Raw genomic sequence first — 19,886 nt, forward strand, 5'->3', positions numbered from 1 at the left:
ACCTTTTATTCAGGACTGGACCACTTCGTGCAAGCTTCTGAATAAAAACATAATTTCACAGTTAAAACTGCACACCCCTGTGCTAAGGCACTCGGGCAGGAAACCAAGTGGCTTCAACAATATTCCATGAAACTAAACATTTCAGACATTGATACATTGAAAAGCAGCAGTCAATCCTGATGCATAAATGTGTGTTCAATTATTTAACCTGTTGTTTTTGCCTATTCAATGGCAACACACAGACTTTACTAGAAATTTATAATGGCAATTTATCACTGTGCCTTCAGCCTTCACCCCTTGTGCACCTCCACACATCCTCAGACACAGCTGGGACAGCTCCTGGAAAGACAAGGAAGTCTTTCCATGCTCTCAGGCTTCATCTCCCAGAAGCTGCAAGCAGAGATTCAATATCCCGAATCACTTTGGAAGTTTTTTCTAAAGCTTCCAAGACGTTCCCTTCACTGATTTCTTTCAGTTCACTCACATTTTCTGTTTCTGTGACAGTAGTACCAGATGGATTGTTTTTTGCAGATGCCCTTTCTGAAATATTGCTATTATCCAATAAAACTAGTGTTAGTTTGTTAAGAAAAGATAACAAGTTCCTCCACCTTACTTACAGATTACTACTCTGTATTTGTATTCACCATTCTGCATTGCAAAGTTTCACATTTCACATCACGGTAATTACATAAAGCTTAAATATAAGAGTATATTTATTAAAAGGTTTACATTTATACAAAATGTCTTTAAGACTTAAAATTACCGCAAAGTTATTTTTAAAAGGAAACCACCTGGCAGAACAAAAAATTGAGTTTACAAGTTTTGTGACACTGTTGAGTTTGTGTGTTCTCTTTATAGATTTTGCTTTGACTAGCAAAGGGAAAGGAGGAAATGGGTTAGAGTTGTGCCACAGGTGGTTCAGACTGGGTATTAGGAAAAATTTCTTCACTCAAAGAGTGGTGAAGCACTGGAACAAGCTGCCCATGAAGGTGGTGGAGTAGCTATCCCCCGAGGGTGCTTGAAAACAGGGTAGACACAGTGTTTCGAGAGATGATTTAATGGTTATGGTGGTGTAGGACTGATGGTTGGACTTCATGATCTTGGAAATCCAACCATGATGATTCTATGATTCTATGTCACCTTGCAAACTTAAACTTAACAGTATGACTTTTCACATTAACAAAATGGAACACTGGCTGAAAGACCATTGGAGCTTCAAGCCCATGCAGTGTGGAACATTTTTTTATCTGGCTGAACACAATACTGAGGTAGCTGATAAATAGAGAGGTATTGTACTGCAACAACAAGCTCAAAGGCTGGGCTTGCAACTGCACTATCCCTGTTTCAAGAACAGGTCAACAGATGAGTATCAGCAAAACTAATGTGACACCCATTAAAGGATTCCTTTTCTGGTGATTATTAAGATATTTTAGTTTTCTATTCTGCCACTGTTTTTGTTTTTGGTGCTGTGATTCTGGTGCTGTGAAGTTGGACAAGATAAATGATTAAATGAAAATTATAAATCAGAGAAAAGGTTTTAAAAAGGCAATTTTAAGAAGCGGATAAGACAGTAAAAGAAGGTGAGAACAGGATAGAGAGACTTTGGTGCAGGTTTGAATATACAAATGAACAACAGAATATAAAAGTAAGCCATCTTTTACAGCTTTGAAAAGGATACAGTTAAATCTCTGTATTTTTTTGAGTTCAGCATCAGCAGACCTGTTCAAGAAAATAAAAATTATTAAATGATTTAGTATCATAAAACCTATTTTCTACTTTAATTTCCAGGAGTGCTGAAAACTTAGGTAAGCCTAAAATGAGCCAAATTCAAGTTAAAAAGTAAGGCTTTATATTTTGTCTTATATGCCACTTGTCAATGGCTGTCATTAGTCACTCATTTCTGTTTCCAAAAATCAGAGCTCTGCTCTAAGAGCAGTCACTTTGCCATATTTATGTATAGATACACATACAGATTTCATCAGCTCCTGAATCTGCTATAATTTGACTAGGAAGTGCAAACGTAATCCATTTAAACTAGCACACCTTTTAATAACAGGATATGTTTGTATGTTTGTATGTTAGCAAGAGATACTAAATGTCATGTTCAAAGTAACATTTTGAACAGCTTGCTGTTTTGGTAAGACTCCTTTCTTAGTCTAGTTTCTCTCTGTCACCTTGCAACATGCAGAAGTGCAATGAAATAATTTTCACCTAGAACTCAACATATCAAACAGTTTACATCCTGAAAGAAACATGAAACCATACAAAATAAATGGGCTTACAATCTTAAATTTTGACCCTCTGGAGATACAGTCTACAAAATCCAGACTACCTAGTCTTTTCCAGTTTTAATTTTGACAACATTTGTAGTCATATATTTAGGATACAGATTAATACCAATTTTCTTCAGTTACAGGGTGTGTAGTATATTCAGTAGTCCCCTTTCTTTCATTCAAACTTCTGCACCATTCTATTGCTGTTCTGATGTACCTATATCAACATGAAAATTCACAAAAAAATGAATTATTTATGCAAGAAATGCATTCTATTAATTCAAGGAAAAAAATGAAAGCATTAAGCAATACTTCTGGTTCTGAATGGAAAAGCAATGATTCAAAAACATAGCTTTTTCTTTGTATCTCCTTGCCATTTTTGATTCCCACTTTTTTTCTGTAATCTCCATATTTAAATCTATGCAGTTACACAAAATTATAACAAAGCTGTACAATGTAATGAAGAGTGTAAAATGTTATTTTTGGTGAGTATCTACTAGCTAAAATGCAGCACAGCAAGCTTCTGATGATTCCCATAATGAGGCTGTAATCAGAGCAAGTAGATAAGAGAAAGCAATTTGCAGGCAGAGGTCAATAAATGTAATACAGCAAAAATTGGATAAATTGATAGCCAGTTCCATGTAACAGCTCTATATAGGACAAAGATTTTTTTTTCTCATCAACTCATTTAAGTGTCAAGTTGCAGCTCTAGTTATGTTCTTAATTACATTAAGTAACAGATATAATGGAATGATAGCATGCAGTGGTCCTAAGTCATACTGTTCCTGAATCTCGGCCAGATGCAAGATGGACCATTTATCATTACATGACACTTTATCATTATTACCATTTGGATCCCCACTCCCCTCAATGTATTTTCAGTAATTACCATTTCTTCAAATAAGAGACATATACAGAATTATTTTATATTTAACTTTAATTTGTTTAAATTACTTTTACCTTTCATAGATTCCAGGATGACTTATTTGTATTAGCTTCTGTACCCCATCAGGAGTAGTTAGCTTACACCAGCCTACATTGTCATTTACCTTGGAAGGAATAAATTAAAGAGCATTATTTCTCTTCTGCACTCTGAATTAAAAATGGCAAGTACAATACACAGATTTAAGAATTGTGCACTTGTGAACATTCTACTTAAAATACAAGTTTTTGTTTTGCTAAGGATAGAATTTGGTATAGTCTGCTATGACAAATCGGGGGAAGGAAGGGAAAGAACTCCTGGCATAGCTTCAACACTTGTTTTATGCCATTCATAAATATTCATATTTTCTCTAAAAGTGTTCAGAAATGTTTCCAGATCTGCATAATTTTTGGTTCCTTCCCCTTTGATCATGAGTGAATTTATAGATTTGAGCTAGCTCACATGAGAAATTTATACACATTGACTATAATGTTTATGTTATTTGTAATAATATCTTCAGATACTTGAAAACCTTTTTTATGTTGCCACTTTAGGGTAATAAGAAGAGTAATACAGAAGCCAAAAAGTCTCAACAGCCTTGAATTGCAGACTCAATAAATTTCTCTGTAGTGCCACTTTTTACTTCTGCATTAAGTAGATTTTAAAATGTATATGGAATACTGTATGTCCAAGGTTACTTTTCTGATTAATTCTTTTACAATCCATTTGATCAATTACGTGTAATTTGAAGTAAAAACAAATGCTCTCTTCTCTGACCAATCTGAATGACTTCTTAAAAGGATAGTTCATTTGTTTCTTTAAGTATTGGTTCTCTATTAAAATATTTTTCCTCCTCATTTCTGGTTAAAATACTGTCAATATGTTAATGATAGACTCTATGGACAGTTCCTCTTTTCATTTACACTACTATACAAGCTCAAAAGTAAGCTACTGCAGCAAGCTACAGTGTTACAAATCTCTCAAAAAAATTCACTTTGTATTTTATAGGAATCAAAACTTTCGTTTCATTTCCTCACTAGTTTCCTAGTTACATTTTTTCATAAAATTTCATGAATAGTTGTTCCTCTAACTCATGAGTTACCTGGAACTCATTACAAGAAGAGCTGAAATCCCAGATCATATTCAAGGTCATCCCATCCCAAAAAACAGCATGGACTTTCTGGTCAGAGTACACAAGGAGTCTTCCTAGGCTGGGAATAACCTTTTCATACAGCAAAAATGGCAACATTTCTCGACCATCTGTCTCAGGTATCTAGAAAAAACCAAATATACTGAAAACTTAAAGGAAGGTTAGTTATACAGTTACAGCTGTATGTAACTCTGCCAAATTTTCAATTCACTTGTTTTTCCAGACCACAACCAACTCTCTTTATCATGCAATTGGTTTCTGCTTCACAAATTAATCTTTACACTGAATGCTTTTGATTCTCAAATACATACCTTGTGATCTTTTTTAATAGTGCACACTCATCATTCTTACTTCTAGATCAGGTCCCATTCCCCACAGCCCTTATCATCATCATCCTTAATCCCTAAAGAGTTATAAATCTGCAGCTACATACCATTTTCCAGCAGCAGAGATGGTAGTTATGAGTTAATGATAGCTTAGTCTTGTAACAGTGCTGAAGTATGCTGAGGAGAAAAAAAACAAAAAAACATTAAGCATTTCAAACTTATTGTGTCTTCTAAACAGTTGTAACCTTTGTTCTGTAAGTTTAAGATATCCTTAGTCCTAATATAAATTCCTTTAATTTTTATACATAGTGTCAAAGTAAGCATTATGGGTAAGTTTTAAGTACTCTCCTTTCAAAGTCAGAGGAGTTACAGTAACAACAATTAAGTAAAGTTACTTTGTTGCCTGAGTAATAATGAAGGATATAGAGTACGGATTTCCAGGTACATCAGGGGGCAGGCTGTTTACCGAATACATCTTTTCTTCTCTCTGCAGTAAAGAGCAGAAAGAGAGTTAGAGGTACTATAGCATAAAAATAGCATTTAAAACTTCGCAAGACCTCCCAGAAAGCATCTAGAATCATATTTAAATCTGTCCAAAAAGAAAGGTAAGTATCTCCTTGAAAAGTGAAAGCTTCAAGCCCGCTCCTGTTGGGGAAACAGTTCAGAAATATACAGGTTGTGAGCAATCCTGACTTACTTCAATTTAGGCCACATTAGGTTAATGGTTATTGAGGCCTAGTTAGAGGCTTTCTGAGAATGAGCTACTGGGAAAGAGATAACTTAATTGGCAACAGAGGAGGAAAATAATTATGTGGGAAGAAGGTTCCGTGAGAATGGTATGTGTGGTTGGAGTATAAGGCCACCTGCTTGATAAGATGGTGTAAACAAGGCTTCTCTATATAAAGTGAGTGCAAGTTGCTAATAAACGATTTCATACAATTATATTGATGTGCACATGGAATCCTTAAGCCTCTGCAGACTGTTTTCCCACACGCTCCTGCAGGAAGGAATATTCACTGTTCCTGTGCATTCAGTATGGACCAAAAGAGAGGAGAAGAATGCAGTTCATTAGAGTGACTACAAGTCAAAAGCGAGGTTTGAAGGGCAAAACCTTGGCCCTTAAATCTGCTTTAAAAACACAAAGCACCACATAGGCAGCTGAGAGGATCACTGGGGAAACTTAACAATTGACATGGAGAGGCAAAACCCTTTTTCTAGCATTGAACAGGTAGTCTGTAGCAGAGCCGGAACAGAACCTGCATCTTCTAGGTTCTGTCTCCATACAGTGAAAAACAAAATGCTTCCAAGTACATAAAGATTAAATTCTAATCAATTAATTCAAAGCCTTTAAAGTTCAACTTCTAAACTAGTCAGAAACGGTTATTGTGGAATCTTATTGCAGTACATACTCAAGCTTGTGAAATAACCGTTAAAATGAATAAAATTCTTCTTATTTGGTATATAGTTTACAACACATTCTGAAACAGAAGGAATACCATATTTTGTATGACACAGTCATTACAGTTATTATCAGTGTAGGTACTTCACTATGGACTGCACAGCTCAATGTCTTAAAACCAGTAAAACTGCTAACTTGAAGGAATTCAGAACATATTTAAAAATAGTTTTATACCTTTTTTGTTGCTTTGTTGATGGCATAATGTACAAAATAGTTCCCCAAAAATGCTCCCTCTGACTTGAAAAACGTATCATCACTGGGATATATTTCTGCAATGTTTGTCCTACCATGGATAAATCTAAGAGAAATAACAAGATTTTTAACAAGTACTTAAAATACTGCATAACCAGAAAGTAAAACAGGTTAGCACACCTGGAGAAGGCACTAAGCAGGAATATTTTCAGTACAACTGTCACAACAAAAAATTTCTACTGTTTCACAACCAGCAGAGCACACCAATTGCCTTTTTTAACACAGAAGCATTATCTGGCTTTGTCTGCATGTGTGCATGGAGGGTGGTGCCTAGGGTGCTTAATTTTAAACAAGGAAAGCTTTTTTTTGTTGAGGTAAACATCACACAAAAGCTGCTTAGTCCTCACCCTCACTGACCACAAACTTATATAGTAATTCTAAAGGGAAAAATCAAATTTTCTTAGTGGCCCCCTTAGCATACACAGATCTGTCAAACAACATTGCCTGAGAAACAGTGAAGTTTTCATTTCCACTGTAGCTGTATGTTTTTCACTAAGATCAATGGTCATTTACTTGTTGCCACGTACCACCTTGGAGCCTAAAACCTATTTAATGACCCAATTCTGTAACTTTGTGGTTAGATGCCTGGACTTTGGTTAACAGGACTTACAAGACTAAACATGGCTACTAACTAATCTTCCAATTAAGTAAAGTAATGAAGACCTGATAAATATTTTGTTCAGATCAGATGCAAATTTCAGACTTTGATAGCATCTGCAGCATTTTCAGAGTCTGTATGACAGATTATCAAGGGCAATTTTAAAATAAATTATTTTTCTTAAACTATATGGACAAGGTGACTTGCCATGAAAATCCAGTTGAGCGCCTGCAATATGTAAATTATGTAGGTCATCAAGACACTAATTTCTAAAGTGTGAAATCTCCAGCACCAAAACAAGCAATGTAACCAGCAAAGAAACCAAGCATCACAATTGTCAGTGAAGTCTGTGGGAGCTTCAGCTGCTCAGTAAACCTTTAACAAACCAGGCATCAGACCACTAATTTAAATTACTTAAGCATGGTTTCATATTATTTATTTCAGATCTTAATACATGCTGTACTAGAAAATCTGAAGTCCTGTGAACAAACAGCAGAAATGAACACACATGAAGATTGTGTACAATTACTCAGAGCAAGAAAGGGACAAAGATATTTAACCTCACAGCTTAATTTCCACACAAATGAAGTCTTCCAAAGATGAAACACACAGTCTCCTTACATACCTATAGAAAACACCCTGGCACCATAAAATTTGAATGAGCTGAGGGGATGAATACTTTTCAGTATCTTGATTCCCAAAGAAGTCACAGAAAGTCCATCTGTTAAAATACAAAAAAAGCTTCAGTAAGTCTGAAGGTTGGAGTTTTTTTGGGTGTACAGGTAATGATTTCTGTACCAAGAACAGATTCAAGGACATTTACTCAAAGAAGAGGTCATATATTTTCAGTCCTCTGATTCCTTAGTTATTGACATTAGTTACCAAGTTAGTTTTCTCAAACCTGCATAGGTTTTTTTTGATAATTTAATGTCACCATTAAATGTGACTCTCACTAAATATGGTGAGAATGTCACTGGCTCACCTCAGTAAGAAAAACCCCAAAAACCCAAAATCAACAATCTAACCCTAGACCTGTGGAGCTTTGGTGCTCTCTTTTTCATTTACATATTTACATACCACGTCAGAAAATAAAACTTGTTTGGTTTATTACCATAATTACCATATTACTATATATACCATATATTACCATAATGACCATATAATTACCATATATTCATTACAGTAGGGTACATAAAGTTGGTTATACAAATTTCATGTTTCAAAAAGTTTCTAAAAACTAAGATCACTATTGTATGTTTAAACTTTACATCTATGATTAAATTATTTTGCTACAGGTTGAAGTTCCAAATCACAGAATTGCAAAAGATATATTAGCAGCTGCAAAGTGAGCTGCTTAAATTACCTGTGTAAATGTGGGGCTCTGCAGCTGAGTGGCAAGGCTGCAGGTAAACGAGAAACTGCTCTGAGTTCAGGGTCTATCAAAACATCAGCTTCTGTAAATGAATGGCTGTTTTTCTCACATGTCTTCATTAGATTCTTATCAGTAGATAAATTATAGCATGTCAGTGCCAACAGCAATGGGTATTTCCATTCTTCTGGGTAGGAGGAAACAGACCAATGCTGTGTAACCCATGTGTATTCAAAAGAACAATTTGCATAGAGCAAAGGGACCCCATCTCTGTCCTTTTGGTCCTTCAGTTCCGTTGGTTCTCTGTCTTTACCTTCCCCACAACCATGTTCATTTCTCTTACTCTCTGCTCTCATTTGTTTCGATGACATTTCTGCAGTTTCTGATTTTCTGTGCTGTGCTCTGGTTTGATAGCTGTTGTTCTTTTGAGAGGTGCATAAAGATGCTGCAGATGACTGGCTGACTTTGCATAAGAACTCCACTGTAAATTCTTGGTGCAATTCTGACAGGTAGAGGTGAGCATAACCATCTACTGAGGAGATCTTCACACCACCACTGTCTATGCATCTTGTGAGATCAGACGAAGAAGGGTCAGGCCATCTGACTTCTAAAATATCACTGAAAATAATCTAATAAATAAAAAGGATTGGTATATGTAGCAAGAAAATAATGAAGTGATTCCCAGAAATTAAAATGGAGGATTTATATTTAAGTTACTTAAATTCTTCTGCAAGGCAATGTATGGAAAGAAGCTAGACAAGGTTTAATTGCTGGGCCAGCAATTAAACAAACGACAGATGTGCTCTCCATTAACCCCTCTCCTTTCCCAAAAGGAGAAACAGAATAATAGAGACTTCCAGGCTGGAAACTAAACTAAACAGATTGAATGAAAAACAATAATGATGGAAAAACAACACAATGAAATATGCATTGATATGTTAAAATAGATACAACATAGACATTGAGCTCTCCCTCCCTCCAACAACACTCATACTTTTGTCTAGAAGCAGACACTGGCTGAAAAACATGGTTAATTTCACAAAGTACAGTTACTTGAAAGACAATTAACTTAAATGTAAAATTTCTAGACAGAAAATTGGTTCTTTCCTAGCTCAAACCAGGACAGAACTTTACTCTGTATTTATCTGTGTACATGAACTCAAAGGAAAGCAAAATATCAAACCTTCACATATGCCTCCTCCTGTTCAAACAAATCTCTGTCCAGGAGTAATGTTTAAAATGCATTCATTAACTTGCACAGTATACGGTCAACTACTCATAGACAGTAGATACTTCTGTTTCCAACCACTTCTTAAGAAACAACGAAGAGAAAGGAAAACCTAAACTATCTTGATCACATCAGTTATGAGTAGACTTCAAAGCAAGTTCACATTAAAACTGTATACATTAAACTCTCATGGACTCTCAGCTCTTCTCTCTACAAAATTAAAAAAAGCCTGTTAAATGGCATGTATCATGTATTTATACATATTTACCAAAATGGAGATCTATTGAAAATATTTTGCATGTAGGTGGATTAATTTACTAAGTTACACAGTTATTAGTAGGATGTGGATAAAACATATTTCTGAAGAATTTAAAATACAATTTACATTTTACAATATAACATTTGGAAATCTCAAATCTCAGAAGAATGACCAGGTTGAAGAGGACTTAGAGCAAATTGGTCTAGAGAATGATGTCACTGCCCATGCAGGGGCATTTGGAACTAGATGATATTTAAGGTCCCTTCCAACACAAACCATTCCACGTTTCTGTGATCTTACTGCAGTTATATTCAAGTAGAGATTGCTGCTTTAATTAGCACTCCTGTTCAAAACAAACAAAAACCATTTTCACAGCATATGGTTTTGTGCTACCCCTTCTACACAAATGAAGCAGATGATTCTCAACAAATTATTCCAAACAAGCACTATCTACTTCAAAGCCCATATAAAAGTTTTGGCCAAAGAGAAGATACAGTTATAATTTGGAAAATGCATGAATCACTTTCTGAAACTAGAAACATTCTGTAAAGACAGATATTGCCTTTCTAACCATATGCAGAAGTCATACCCTAAACTGATGTATTTTCCTTTGTAGTCCTTATACCTGATCACCACACAAAAATACTCTTGTTCTGCTTTCATTTTAAGTCCACAGGTAAAGCACTGGATCCCAAATAAATACATAATGCAAATACCTCTCAAATATGGTGTGAAAAAAACTTAGCAAATTCACATTCCATATAATTGTTTTAATTAGCTTTGTCTCTTCTGGCTTCCCTTTAATTGGATATGTTTCAGACTGCTTGCAGTCCAATAGAAATGAAACATGGCATCACCAGTCTATTAGTAAAATGGGAATGTCTGCTGGAGGTAACAGGTCCCCTGTGTCAACCTGTCTCTAGATATGGATAGTTAGTGTGGCCAAACCAGAGCCTAAGCAAACCACAACACTAGGCTGCTTCAAATTCAAGCATCAGTCAAGTAACATGGTGCAACTGCAGAAGCACTGTTCTGCCCAGTGAAAAATACCCTCACTGCAAGTGAGAGGCCACCGGCCTAAGGCTCACCATGCTAACAGAGTGACCAAGATCCTGCCCCAGCCCTCTTGCCCCATAACACACTCAGCAGGTGCGTCAGTGGGGAAATGGGGATTCTGAACCTGATAGCATTTTGGAAGGCACTGCCTCGTTTCAAAGTCTTCCCTGAAAGGTGCCAGGTACAGGAAAATGGCAATAAAGCAGCCCACTCTATCCTATGTACAAAATCCTAGGTTTTAGTCTTACCAAGGGCAAATTCTTCAGTGTTTGATGGCAAAGGACATTGCTAAATACAGGGCTAAGAAATATTTTAAACTGTAATTTAAGACAAAAGTATTCCAGTCAGGTAGGCAAACACATCAGCCAAACTGCTCGTGGCCTGTACTATGCACACCGGGTTAAGTCCACTTTGCAGGCTTCCAGGGAAAATTATTTTTACAAAAGCATCATATACGTTAACACTCACCCTTTTTCTTTCTGGAGGTATAACACGTGACGGCAGGTATGGGCGAGCAGAGAATTGGTTTCGGAAATCTAGAGCTCGTGAAAGTTGTTCCTATAGAAGCGTTAAGAAAAACAAAACAATGCACCTTTTTCAGGAGTTTCTCTATACAGCTGTAACATTTTAGCTGGCTCCATCCCCTTCTTTTATGGAAAAGAGCCGAGGAAATCGCCTCCATTTTACCCAAAGCAACAAGTCGTGTTTTTATAGTCCAGCGGAGGGAACACGAACCCCGCAGACCTCCACCCCGTCCCTCGCACGCCCAACAGAACCGCGGCTCTACCGGACGTTGCCGCCCTCCCCTTCCCCTCACCCGCCGCTCGCAGCCGCCACTGCAGGCGCCCTCAACACCCACACGCGCGGTAACGCGGCGCGCACGCTCCAACGCTCCCGTCCCCAACGGGCCCGGCAACACCAGGCCCCCACCTACCCGGTGTTTGCTGACGACGAAGGCGACCCGCTGACGGCAACTCTGGGCCGGCTGCAGGGGGTGGGCAGCGGCGGGGCGCGCTGCTTCGTACAGGTACTCGCAGCCGCAAGGAGACAGTAGCAAGCGCGACCCCCCGGCGTAGCGCACCTCTACCGAGTCGTCCCCGTACAGCACCATCAGGTTCTCCTCCTCCATTTCCTCTGAGGACGGAGGCGGCACAGAGGGGGGAGGCAGAGGAAGCGCTCGGCCCCGTGTCGAGGCAGCCCGGTCCATCCCGCGCCTCCGCAAGGCGGGAAATCGGGAACGGAGCGGGGGGGAACGTGGAAGGCGAGTTCCCTCCCCTCCCGCCTGTGGCCGCCCGAACCGTTGTTTGGTGGATTAACCCGATCTTCCTGCTGGCTGGGGACAGGTCGAAAGTGTGACCTGGCTTTATACACATTAGTAAAACAAACTGGATAGAAATACAGGCTATGTCTTTATCTTTTGTCTTTTACTTAAATTTTTTTTTTTTCTTTTTTTTTTTTTTTTTTTTCTTTTTTTTCTTCCCCCCTTTTTTATCTTCTAAAGAAAGGGGTATCTTTTTTGCTGCACTTGAAATGTAGATGCTAAAATTGAGGGTAAAGAATCACCATAGAACAATAATGCAGAACTATGGACAGTTAAAAGCAGGCCGCAAGCAAGTGGCGATTATGGCAATGTGAAACCTGCTGCTTTTCGATCTCTTAAATATCATTCTACCATCACAAATTTGTATTGGTCTCCTGAGAGATTTAGGACAAGTTGGGAAAGAGTGTTAAGTGTTTAAGGCAAAGATTATTCTGTCTTCCTTAGGAAAGAGTTAAAAACAATTTTTCCTTACTGCTGTACTGGCTTTATTAAAGCTCTTACAAAACTTCCTATGTAGAGACCACAAATTTCTCCACTACTTAGAACAAACATCTCACTTACTGATTTTCCAGTGTTCCTGGTGAAGGACAAAGTTTATTTTGAAAAACCTGATCTGAATTGCTTCATATATTCAGTTTCTAGTTCCCAACATTTTTGGGATGGCTTGCATGACTTGTATTTCTTATCTACATGAAAAACATGATGTTGCCACAAGCTGACAGAATAGATCTGGACACTACAGAAGATGCATGCAGACCTAAGGCATGTAAAGTGGGGTCTCTTGAAGTCACAGTTACTTTACTGTAATGCATAGGTGAATGCTTGTTCATTGGGACTTAATTTTTGAGTAAGTATGTTTTCCCACAGGACACCTGCTTTGTAAAGTCAGTAGGAAGTCTAAACTGTATCTGGATTAAAAGTTTTGTATGAAAAATACACTCAATATTAGAGAATGTGTGCATGAAAATGATCTAATTTCTACTTTTCTAGTTTCAGGATTTTAGTCTATGGACTTTGAAATGCTAATATAGTATTTATGGCCATATTGCCTTTTGATAGATTTTATTTTTCCAATGAGTATTAAAATATAATACTCAACTGTGTAGCCAAAAGAGAAAAAAAGGGTGTTAGTTGGAGGCAGGCTAGAAGGAGGACCAAAAAAACCCCCCCAAAAAACATGGTAGTGTACCAAAGCAAACAAAGCTAGTTAAATTTTATTTTCCAAAACTCCAACCTAAGTATGTTAAATAAACACCCAGAAAACAGTGCTCACTCCATTAGCAGATGCGTAAGTTTGTCTAACCAAATAAGTAACAGTGAATTATTAACAGAATTATTTACATGCATATTTACAGCATGTGTTCTTTACAGTAGATTACTTTTGGAAAATAGTTCAAATAGTTTACCTTTTTGGTAAAGGGTTCTACTCATTCTAACCAGTAATGGATAATAGGAAACAGTGTAACTGAATTTAGCAGCAACAACAATGGACAGAGTATCCTCAGAAAACTATCATGATTACATGGGGTCAAAAAAGAGCAGCTGGCTACAGAATGTTGATGTTTATGAAATATATTAATTTACTCCAACTACAAGATTAAGCTACATAAAATTTGAAGAATGGAGAAAGTTACAAGGGCAAGGGTTGCTGGAAGGTTAGACCAGTTAGATACATTCAAATAAAAAAATCCAAAACAACGAAACAAAGCACAACACAATACTCTGAGAAGCACGGGTTAAACATAACTATATTTATACAGTCTTGAAGAACACACAAAAATTAAAGGATAGATTTTGCTTGTAAAAGCTGAACATAAGCTTATCTGAACCAAAGCTCTTGAAAGCACCTGACTTCCAAAATACTGCTTGCTTTTTCACACATCAATACATAGCATATTTATTCCAGGAAAAAAAGTCCAGAATACCCATAAGGATATTAGAAGAGAAAGGAAAAGGAAATAAACACGACAAAAAAACCCACACAAACCAAAACCTTCACAAACTACTTCTCATGATTGTGATCTACAGAAAAAAAAAAAGTATCCATATTTGGCTCATACTCTTATTAGCAAATAAAAAAACAACAACCTATTAAAAAAAATTAAATATCAAATACCAGGTATCTTGTACATGGTAAAAATGACATGTATATCCCCATTATATGCTAAAACAAGCAAGCAAGCAATTAGAATCATATCAAGTTATTTATCCCCTTTGTCCCTTAAGGGAAATTTTATGGGACAGTTCCCCATTACATTTTAATTTCAATTATGGTAACTTTGAAATCTTTTTTATTGCAGCCAAAACATTGTTCATATACCTGTACATAAAATAAACTATGATATATACACAACCTTTTAAGTTACAGGACAAAAGTTTACAATTTTTGGCAGATTCTGCTAAACAAAAAGGAAATCGTATAACTTTAGTATTTTGGTACAAATATTTTGTGTCCCCCTGTATTCTAACCATACCTAAACTGGCTTAATAAACTAATATTATTGTGTAGTATCTCACTGTTTTCTCTTATGTTCAGATTCCAGACAGAATTTTTCATATGCTTCTTCAATTTCTGGATCCATACCATCATCAAGGTCATCAAAATAACTATAAAAAAAAAGAAAAAAAGAAAAAAAAATAATCAAAGAAGTTTTCATACAGCTTACCAGAAACATCTGTGCAGATGTAGCCCTCCATTGTACTCTCCCAAGTAAATCCCTGTCCCTCCTGAACTGGGGGGCCCAGAAATGGATGCGATATTCTAGGTGAGGTCTCACTAGGGCACAACAGAGGGGAAGGAGAACCTCCCTCAATCTTCTAGACACACTCTTCTTAATGCACCCCCAGGATACCATTTGCCTTGTTGGCCACAAAGGCACATTGCTGTCCCACGGATAATTTGTCCACTAGGACTCCAAGGTCCTTCTCCATGGGGCTGCTCTCCAACACATCGCCTCCTAACCAGTATTGGTGCATTTTGTAATTCCTTCCGAAGTGAAGGACTACACACTTGTTCTCGTTGAACCTCATCAGGTTCCTCTTGCCCCAGCTCTCCAGTTTGTCCAATTTTTGCTCAGTGGTCACATAGCCTTCAAGCGAATCAACCAGTGCTCCCAGTTTTGTGTCATCAGCAATCTTGCTGAGAAGACACTCTGTCCTACCATCAAGGTCATTGATAAAGATACTGAACAGGACTGGACCCAGGACTGATTCCTGGGGGCTCCACTAGTTATGAGTCTACACTATCGGACTCTACACTCTACTACTACGGACTCTGCACCATTGATCACCACTCTTTGGGCTCTATTGTGCAGCCAGTCTTGATGCATCTCACTGTCCATTCTTCTATCTTGAATTTCCATAGGGACACTATGGGAGACTGTTATGAGATAATATCAGTGTAATTTTTTATTGGTTAGCATCCTAGTTCAAGTACTGCATTAGCTGCCTTGGTGGCACAGCAAAGAATTTATTAATATAGAAAACCTGCATTCTGACTTGCTGATACGTAAAAGAAAGCAACGTTAATTCACCTCAGTATTTATCTGCATTGTATTATCTTCTATTACATGGTCAAAAGTCTTTTGGTAAGGATCTATCTTAGGTTGCAGAAAAGCCTGGATCCCATTAACGGTATTAAGTATTACACAGAGTGGAGACTACTATAGAGTTTGGAAAGAAACCTTAGAAGTTACGGGAATCACTTCAGTTTTCCTTCTCTGCATAGTTATTGGGAAACAACTTGTGTGTTTCTTGTTTTCTCTAGGCCCAACAGGATTATTCATCACCATGAATGAAGACAACAGAACTGCAGCTTGAACTTCATGTACATAGCTCTAAACAGCCTTAGAAAAATGAAACAGTGAACAGATATTGACTCTCAGAAAGTCTGCATTAATTTCATTATTAAGTTCATTATTTTCTGTGCCTTGATTTCAAACAAAGGAATCAGCGCATCTCATTTGAACAGAAGCCTTAAATATTATGTTTCACACAAAATCACAGCAGGTGCCACAGAGAGGAAAGGTTTTTTTCTTCAGCATAGTACACTGAAGAAGTGGTATATATTTTTATTTCTTCTTCCTTTCTTACAGAAGTGTAGACTTGAGAAGGGACTCAACATAGAACCCTCCTCCCTAATGTCAGTCATAAGAAACAGAGGATCAGGATATATTTGCATTATTTGTATTCAGGCTTTTCTTAAGCCTTCAACAAAGGTTCCACAGTCACCTTGCATGAAGGTTGACTCAAGACTCTTACACATGGCACTCTTCAGATTTGCTGTGTTTTTTAGCTGCTCTCTGTCTCTACTTTGCATTCAACTTGTTATTCTTAGCAGAGATTCACATGGGCATTTTCTTCCCCTCAGAGTGAGTTTGTTGGTATCTGATGATATCTTCTGAAGTTCTTGCTACTCCACTCAGCTAGGCACAATCTAAAAGCTTTCTAATTTACTAACAAAAATACTGATCCAGGCCAGCATCCTCATCACAAATAAAGACAACACTGCAAATATTCCTAGGTATCAAATAATGATTTGAAAGTCCTCCAGCCAGGTGAGTACAAAGTTCAGAGCAATGCATTTTAGATTTTATTTCTTTAACTGGTTTCCTATAAAATTCTTATAAACCAGTGTCAGGCTACATTCTTATCTTTTGCTTCCCCCTTTGCCATGAGGTTGCTTTTCTTTTTTCTACAGGAATACTGAATAGCCCTTACCCTGAAGAGAGGAACTTAAATGTTAATTCCTCCCTTTGAATGACTGCAAATTTTGTAATCATCTCAACTTGGGATGTGTATGTGCATCAGTCAAATGAATTCAGGTTGCCTTACTACAAACCCTTGAAGGTTTAAGTCCTTCGTTCTGCTTGCAAATTTTTTTTTAATTTCAGAAGAGAGTGTGTTTGTACAAGTGCATAATATCTGCAATTTAACTACCCTACTCATTTGCATACATGTAAAATTTTCCAAACCTGTGTTATTACAAACCAACATAATCCTGTACAAATTTGTAACTTTCATTCTAGCGCTACATAATACTTAAAATTATTTAGTTTCATTTTTGTCAAGACTGGATTCCAAAGTCTGCAGTAAAAGCAACTAGTATTAAAAAAAGACATGCTCAAAATGAAAACGTACGGTTCTCCAGCTCCAGATAAATCTGTCCCATTTTCTTCATAATCTGGAAAGAAATCCTCTCTTTCAAGCAGCTCTTGGTATTTTTCTTGGTAATCTGGCAAAGTAAAAATGAGAATGAGCAAGACTAGAATTTCAAATTAATTAAGTTTGAAATTAAGTTTCAAATTAATTAGTTTGAAAATACTCGATTTAATGAAGCCATAAATGGCATGAAAAATAGTACAGAAAAAAGCCCCATTATTCTGTTTTCTCAGGACATCAACCAACCTCCGGAATTATCTTCCCAGAGAACTTCAAAGGCAGTCACAGATGTCTTTACCTCAGTGATGTCATTGACACATTGTGCTCAGATTAGAGAAAGCAAAAGAAACCAGGAAATAAACAAATCTTTTTGCTCACAAAAATGGACAAACAAAAGAAAACCTGGCAGATTTTCTCATATCCTGAAGAGACCAAGTTCTGAGACCACAGCACAAAGCCTTCTGAACTGTATGAACTGAAATACATACTCTCAGTTTAAAACATTCACCTTTAAATGCAGAATAAGGCATGTGTTAGACAAAGATATGCATTTAGGCATAATTTTCTTTTTTAAGTTGAATGAGCATCAAACAACAAAGAAGAACTTTTTGTACTTTGAAAGGCCATCTCAATCACGTTTTTAAAGGATAGCTGAGAAGACAAATATACGAAGCTTGTGGCATACCTGGATCTGCTGCAGTGAAAGGAACTCCATCAGAAGTGTAAAATGTTGGCTCATTCTAAGGATAAGGTTACACAGAATGTTACAGGCATTCAGAGACAGATCTGTTTGTAGTTTTCAGCAATGTGATTGTTTATGAATCAAATTAAATTCACATCAAATTAAGCAGCTGAAGTGTCTGAACATTCTTACCATAAAATAGTTTGGGTCATTTTCAGGGGTAGCTTCTGTATGAGGAGACGTTCCATAAACTCTACCCCAGTTACTTGATCGCAGTTCAACTAGTTTCAAAAGCATATGCTTCACATCTCTGAAACAAAGAGAAGTACAAAAAACGTTAGAACTTGTGCTAAGCAAGAAATTTGGGTTCTCTCATCTTGCAAATACTAAATAGTTAAACTGCCCCACTCCAAAAGATCTAAAAAAGGACAAAATTTAGTCCAGTCTGCATATAACTGAGTCAATTTTTCAATCCCTGATTGTGTAGACACTCTGTGTCAATTATAATACTTACCCTCTTTGCTTCCTCTGTAGTAAGGAGGCCATATAAAACAGAAACTGCTGTAATTTTTATCAAGATAGCAAACCTGCAGCACAAGTTGATGAACAAATCCCTTTTGGACAGAAGTGGACTATTGGTGAAAGCAGGGGCATGATCTTCAAATTGTATTTCAATCAACTAATTTGTGCTCCTATTTTAGCTCCATACTAGAATTCTGTAGCCAACGGTGAAAAGTAGTATTGCCAGTACATTAGATTCCACCAATCACTTCATCCCTAAAATAAGAGAAATTGCTTTCTTCTTTTAAGCAAGTCCATGGAGAAGTGTTTCACTAAGGAATAAATAAATTAAATTTTCAGTGGTTTCCTCATTAAAAGACGTTTGTGCTTCTGTGTCTTTGAAGCCTCAGCTTGTGCAATCAATTTTCTCTCATAACTGAAGCAAAATTTCTAGAAACAGAACAGTGCAGACTGAAAGGGACCTTAAAGATCATCGAGCTCCAACCCCCCTGCCATGGGCAGGGACACCTCCCACTAGAACAGATTGCCCAAGGCCCCATCCAACCTGGCCTGAACGCCTCCACGGAGGGGGCATCCACAACGTCCACAGGCAACCTTTTTGAGCATCTCAACACCTTCACACTGAAGAATTTCTTCCTCGATCTACCCTCTTTCAGCTTAAAGCCACTACCCCTTGTACCATCACTACATGCCTTTGAAAAAAAAGTCCCTCTACAGCTTTCCTGCAGGCCCTCTTCAGGTACCAGAAGGCCACTACAAGGTCTCCCTGGAACTGTCTGTCTCAGCCTGCCTCTCCCTCTGCCCAACTCTCTCAGCCTGTCTTCATAGGAGATGTGCTCCAGCCCTCTGATCAACTTTGCAGCCCCCCACTGGACTCGCTCGAATAGCTCCATGTCCTTCCTGTGTTGAGGGGCTCCAGAAATAGACACAGTACTCCAGATGGGGTCTCATGAGATTAGAAGGAAAGAATCACTGCCCTTGACCTACTTAGTCATTTTTATTGAGGCAGCCCAGAATACAGTTGGTTTTTGGGTCTGCAAGTGCTTATATTGCTGGCTCTTATTAAGCTTCTCATCAACTAACACCTCCAAGTGTTTCTCCTCAGGGCTGTTCTCAATCCACTGTCCACTCAGTCTGTACTTGTGTTTGGGACTGCTCTAGCTCATGCACAAAACCTTGCACTTGGCCAGACTAAACATATGGTTTGCACAGGCCCATCTCTCAAGCCTGTCAAGGTCCATCTGGATGGCCACCCTTCCCTCCAGTATGTCAACTGCACCACACAGCTTGGTGTCATCAGTAAACTCAC

The 19,886-nt window shown here is 37.6% G+C and overlaps 2 protein-coding genes across 8 annotated transcripts in view; both read right to left on the minus strand.

The window, feature by feature from the left end:
- Window positions 1–5: 5 nt before the first annotated feature.
- On the minus strand, window positions 6–12,138 carry CZH5orf34 (chromosome Z C5orf34 homolog). The gene is made up of 12 exons (XM_030467438.1): window positions 11,827–12,138; window positions 11,361–11,450; window positions 8,344–8,978; window positions 7,606–7,701; window positions 6,305–6,428; window positions 5,067–5,158; window positions 4,779–4,848; window positions 4,298–4,468; window positions 3,234–3,322; window positions 2,398–2,490; window positions 1,679–1,719; window positions 6–567 (listed from the first exon to the last, which is right to left on the minus strand). The coding sequence occupies exons 1-12, from the start codon at window positions 12,097–12,099 to the stop codon at window positions 377–379; spliced, it is 1,965 nt and encodes a 654-aa protein (XP_030323298.1). The 5' UTR covers window positions 12,100–12,138; the 3' UTR covers window positions 6–376.
- Window positions 12,139–13,943: 1,805 nt separating this feature from the next.
- The window catches only part of PAIP1 (poly(A) binding protein interacting protein 1), a 28,949-nt gene continuing 23,006 nt past the window's right edge, over window positions 13,944–19,886 (minus strand). For all 7 annotated transcript variants that reach the window (XM_030466722.1, XM_030466720.1, XM_030466721.1 and 4 more), the window contains 4 exons: window positions 18,248–18,365; window positions 18,059–18,113; window positions 17,353–17,446; window positions 13,944–14,820 (listed from right to left, as the gene is read on the minus strand). In XM_030466722.1, the coding sequence (XP_030322582.1) occupies window positions 14,727–14,820; window positions 17,353–17,446; window positions 18,059–18,113; window positions 18,248–18,365 (361 nt within the window). In that variant the 3' untranslated portion in view covers window positions 13,944–14,726. The remainder of the gene's footprint in view (window positions 14,821–17,352; window positions 17,447–18,058; window positions 18,114–18,247; window positions 18,366–19,886) is intronic.

Source organism: Calypte anna, chromosome Z (genome assembly GCF_003957555.1).
Source record: "Calypte anna isolate BGI_N300 chromosome Z, bCalAnn1_v1.p, whole genome shotgun sequence".
Lineage (NCBI taxonomy): Eukaryota > Metazoa > Chordata > Aves > Apodiformes > Trochilidae > Calypte > Calypte anna.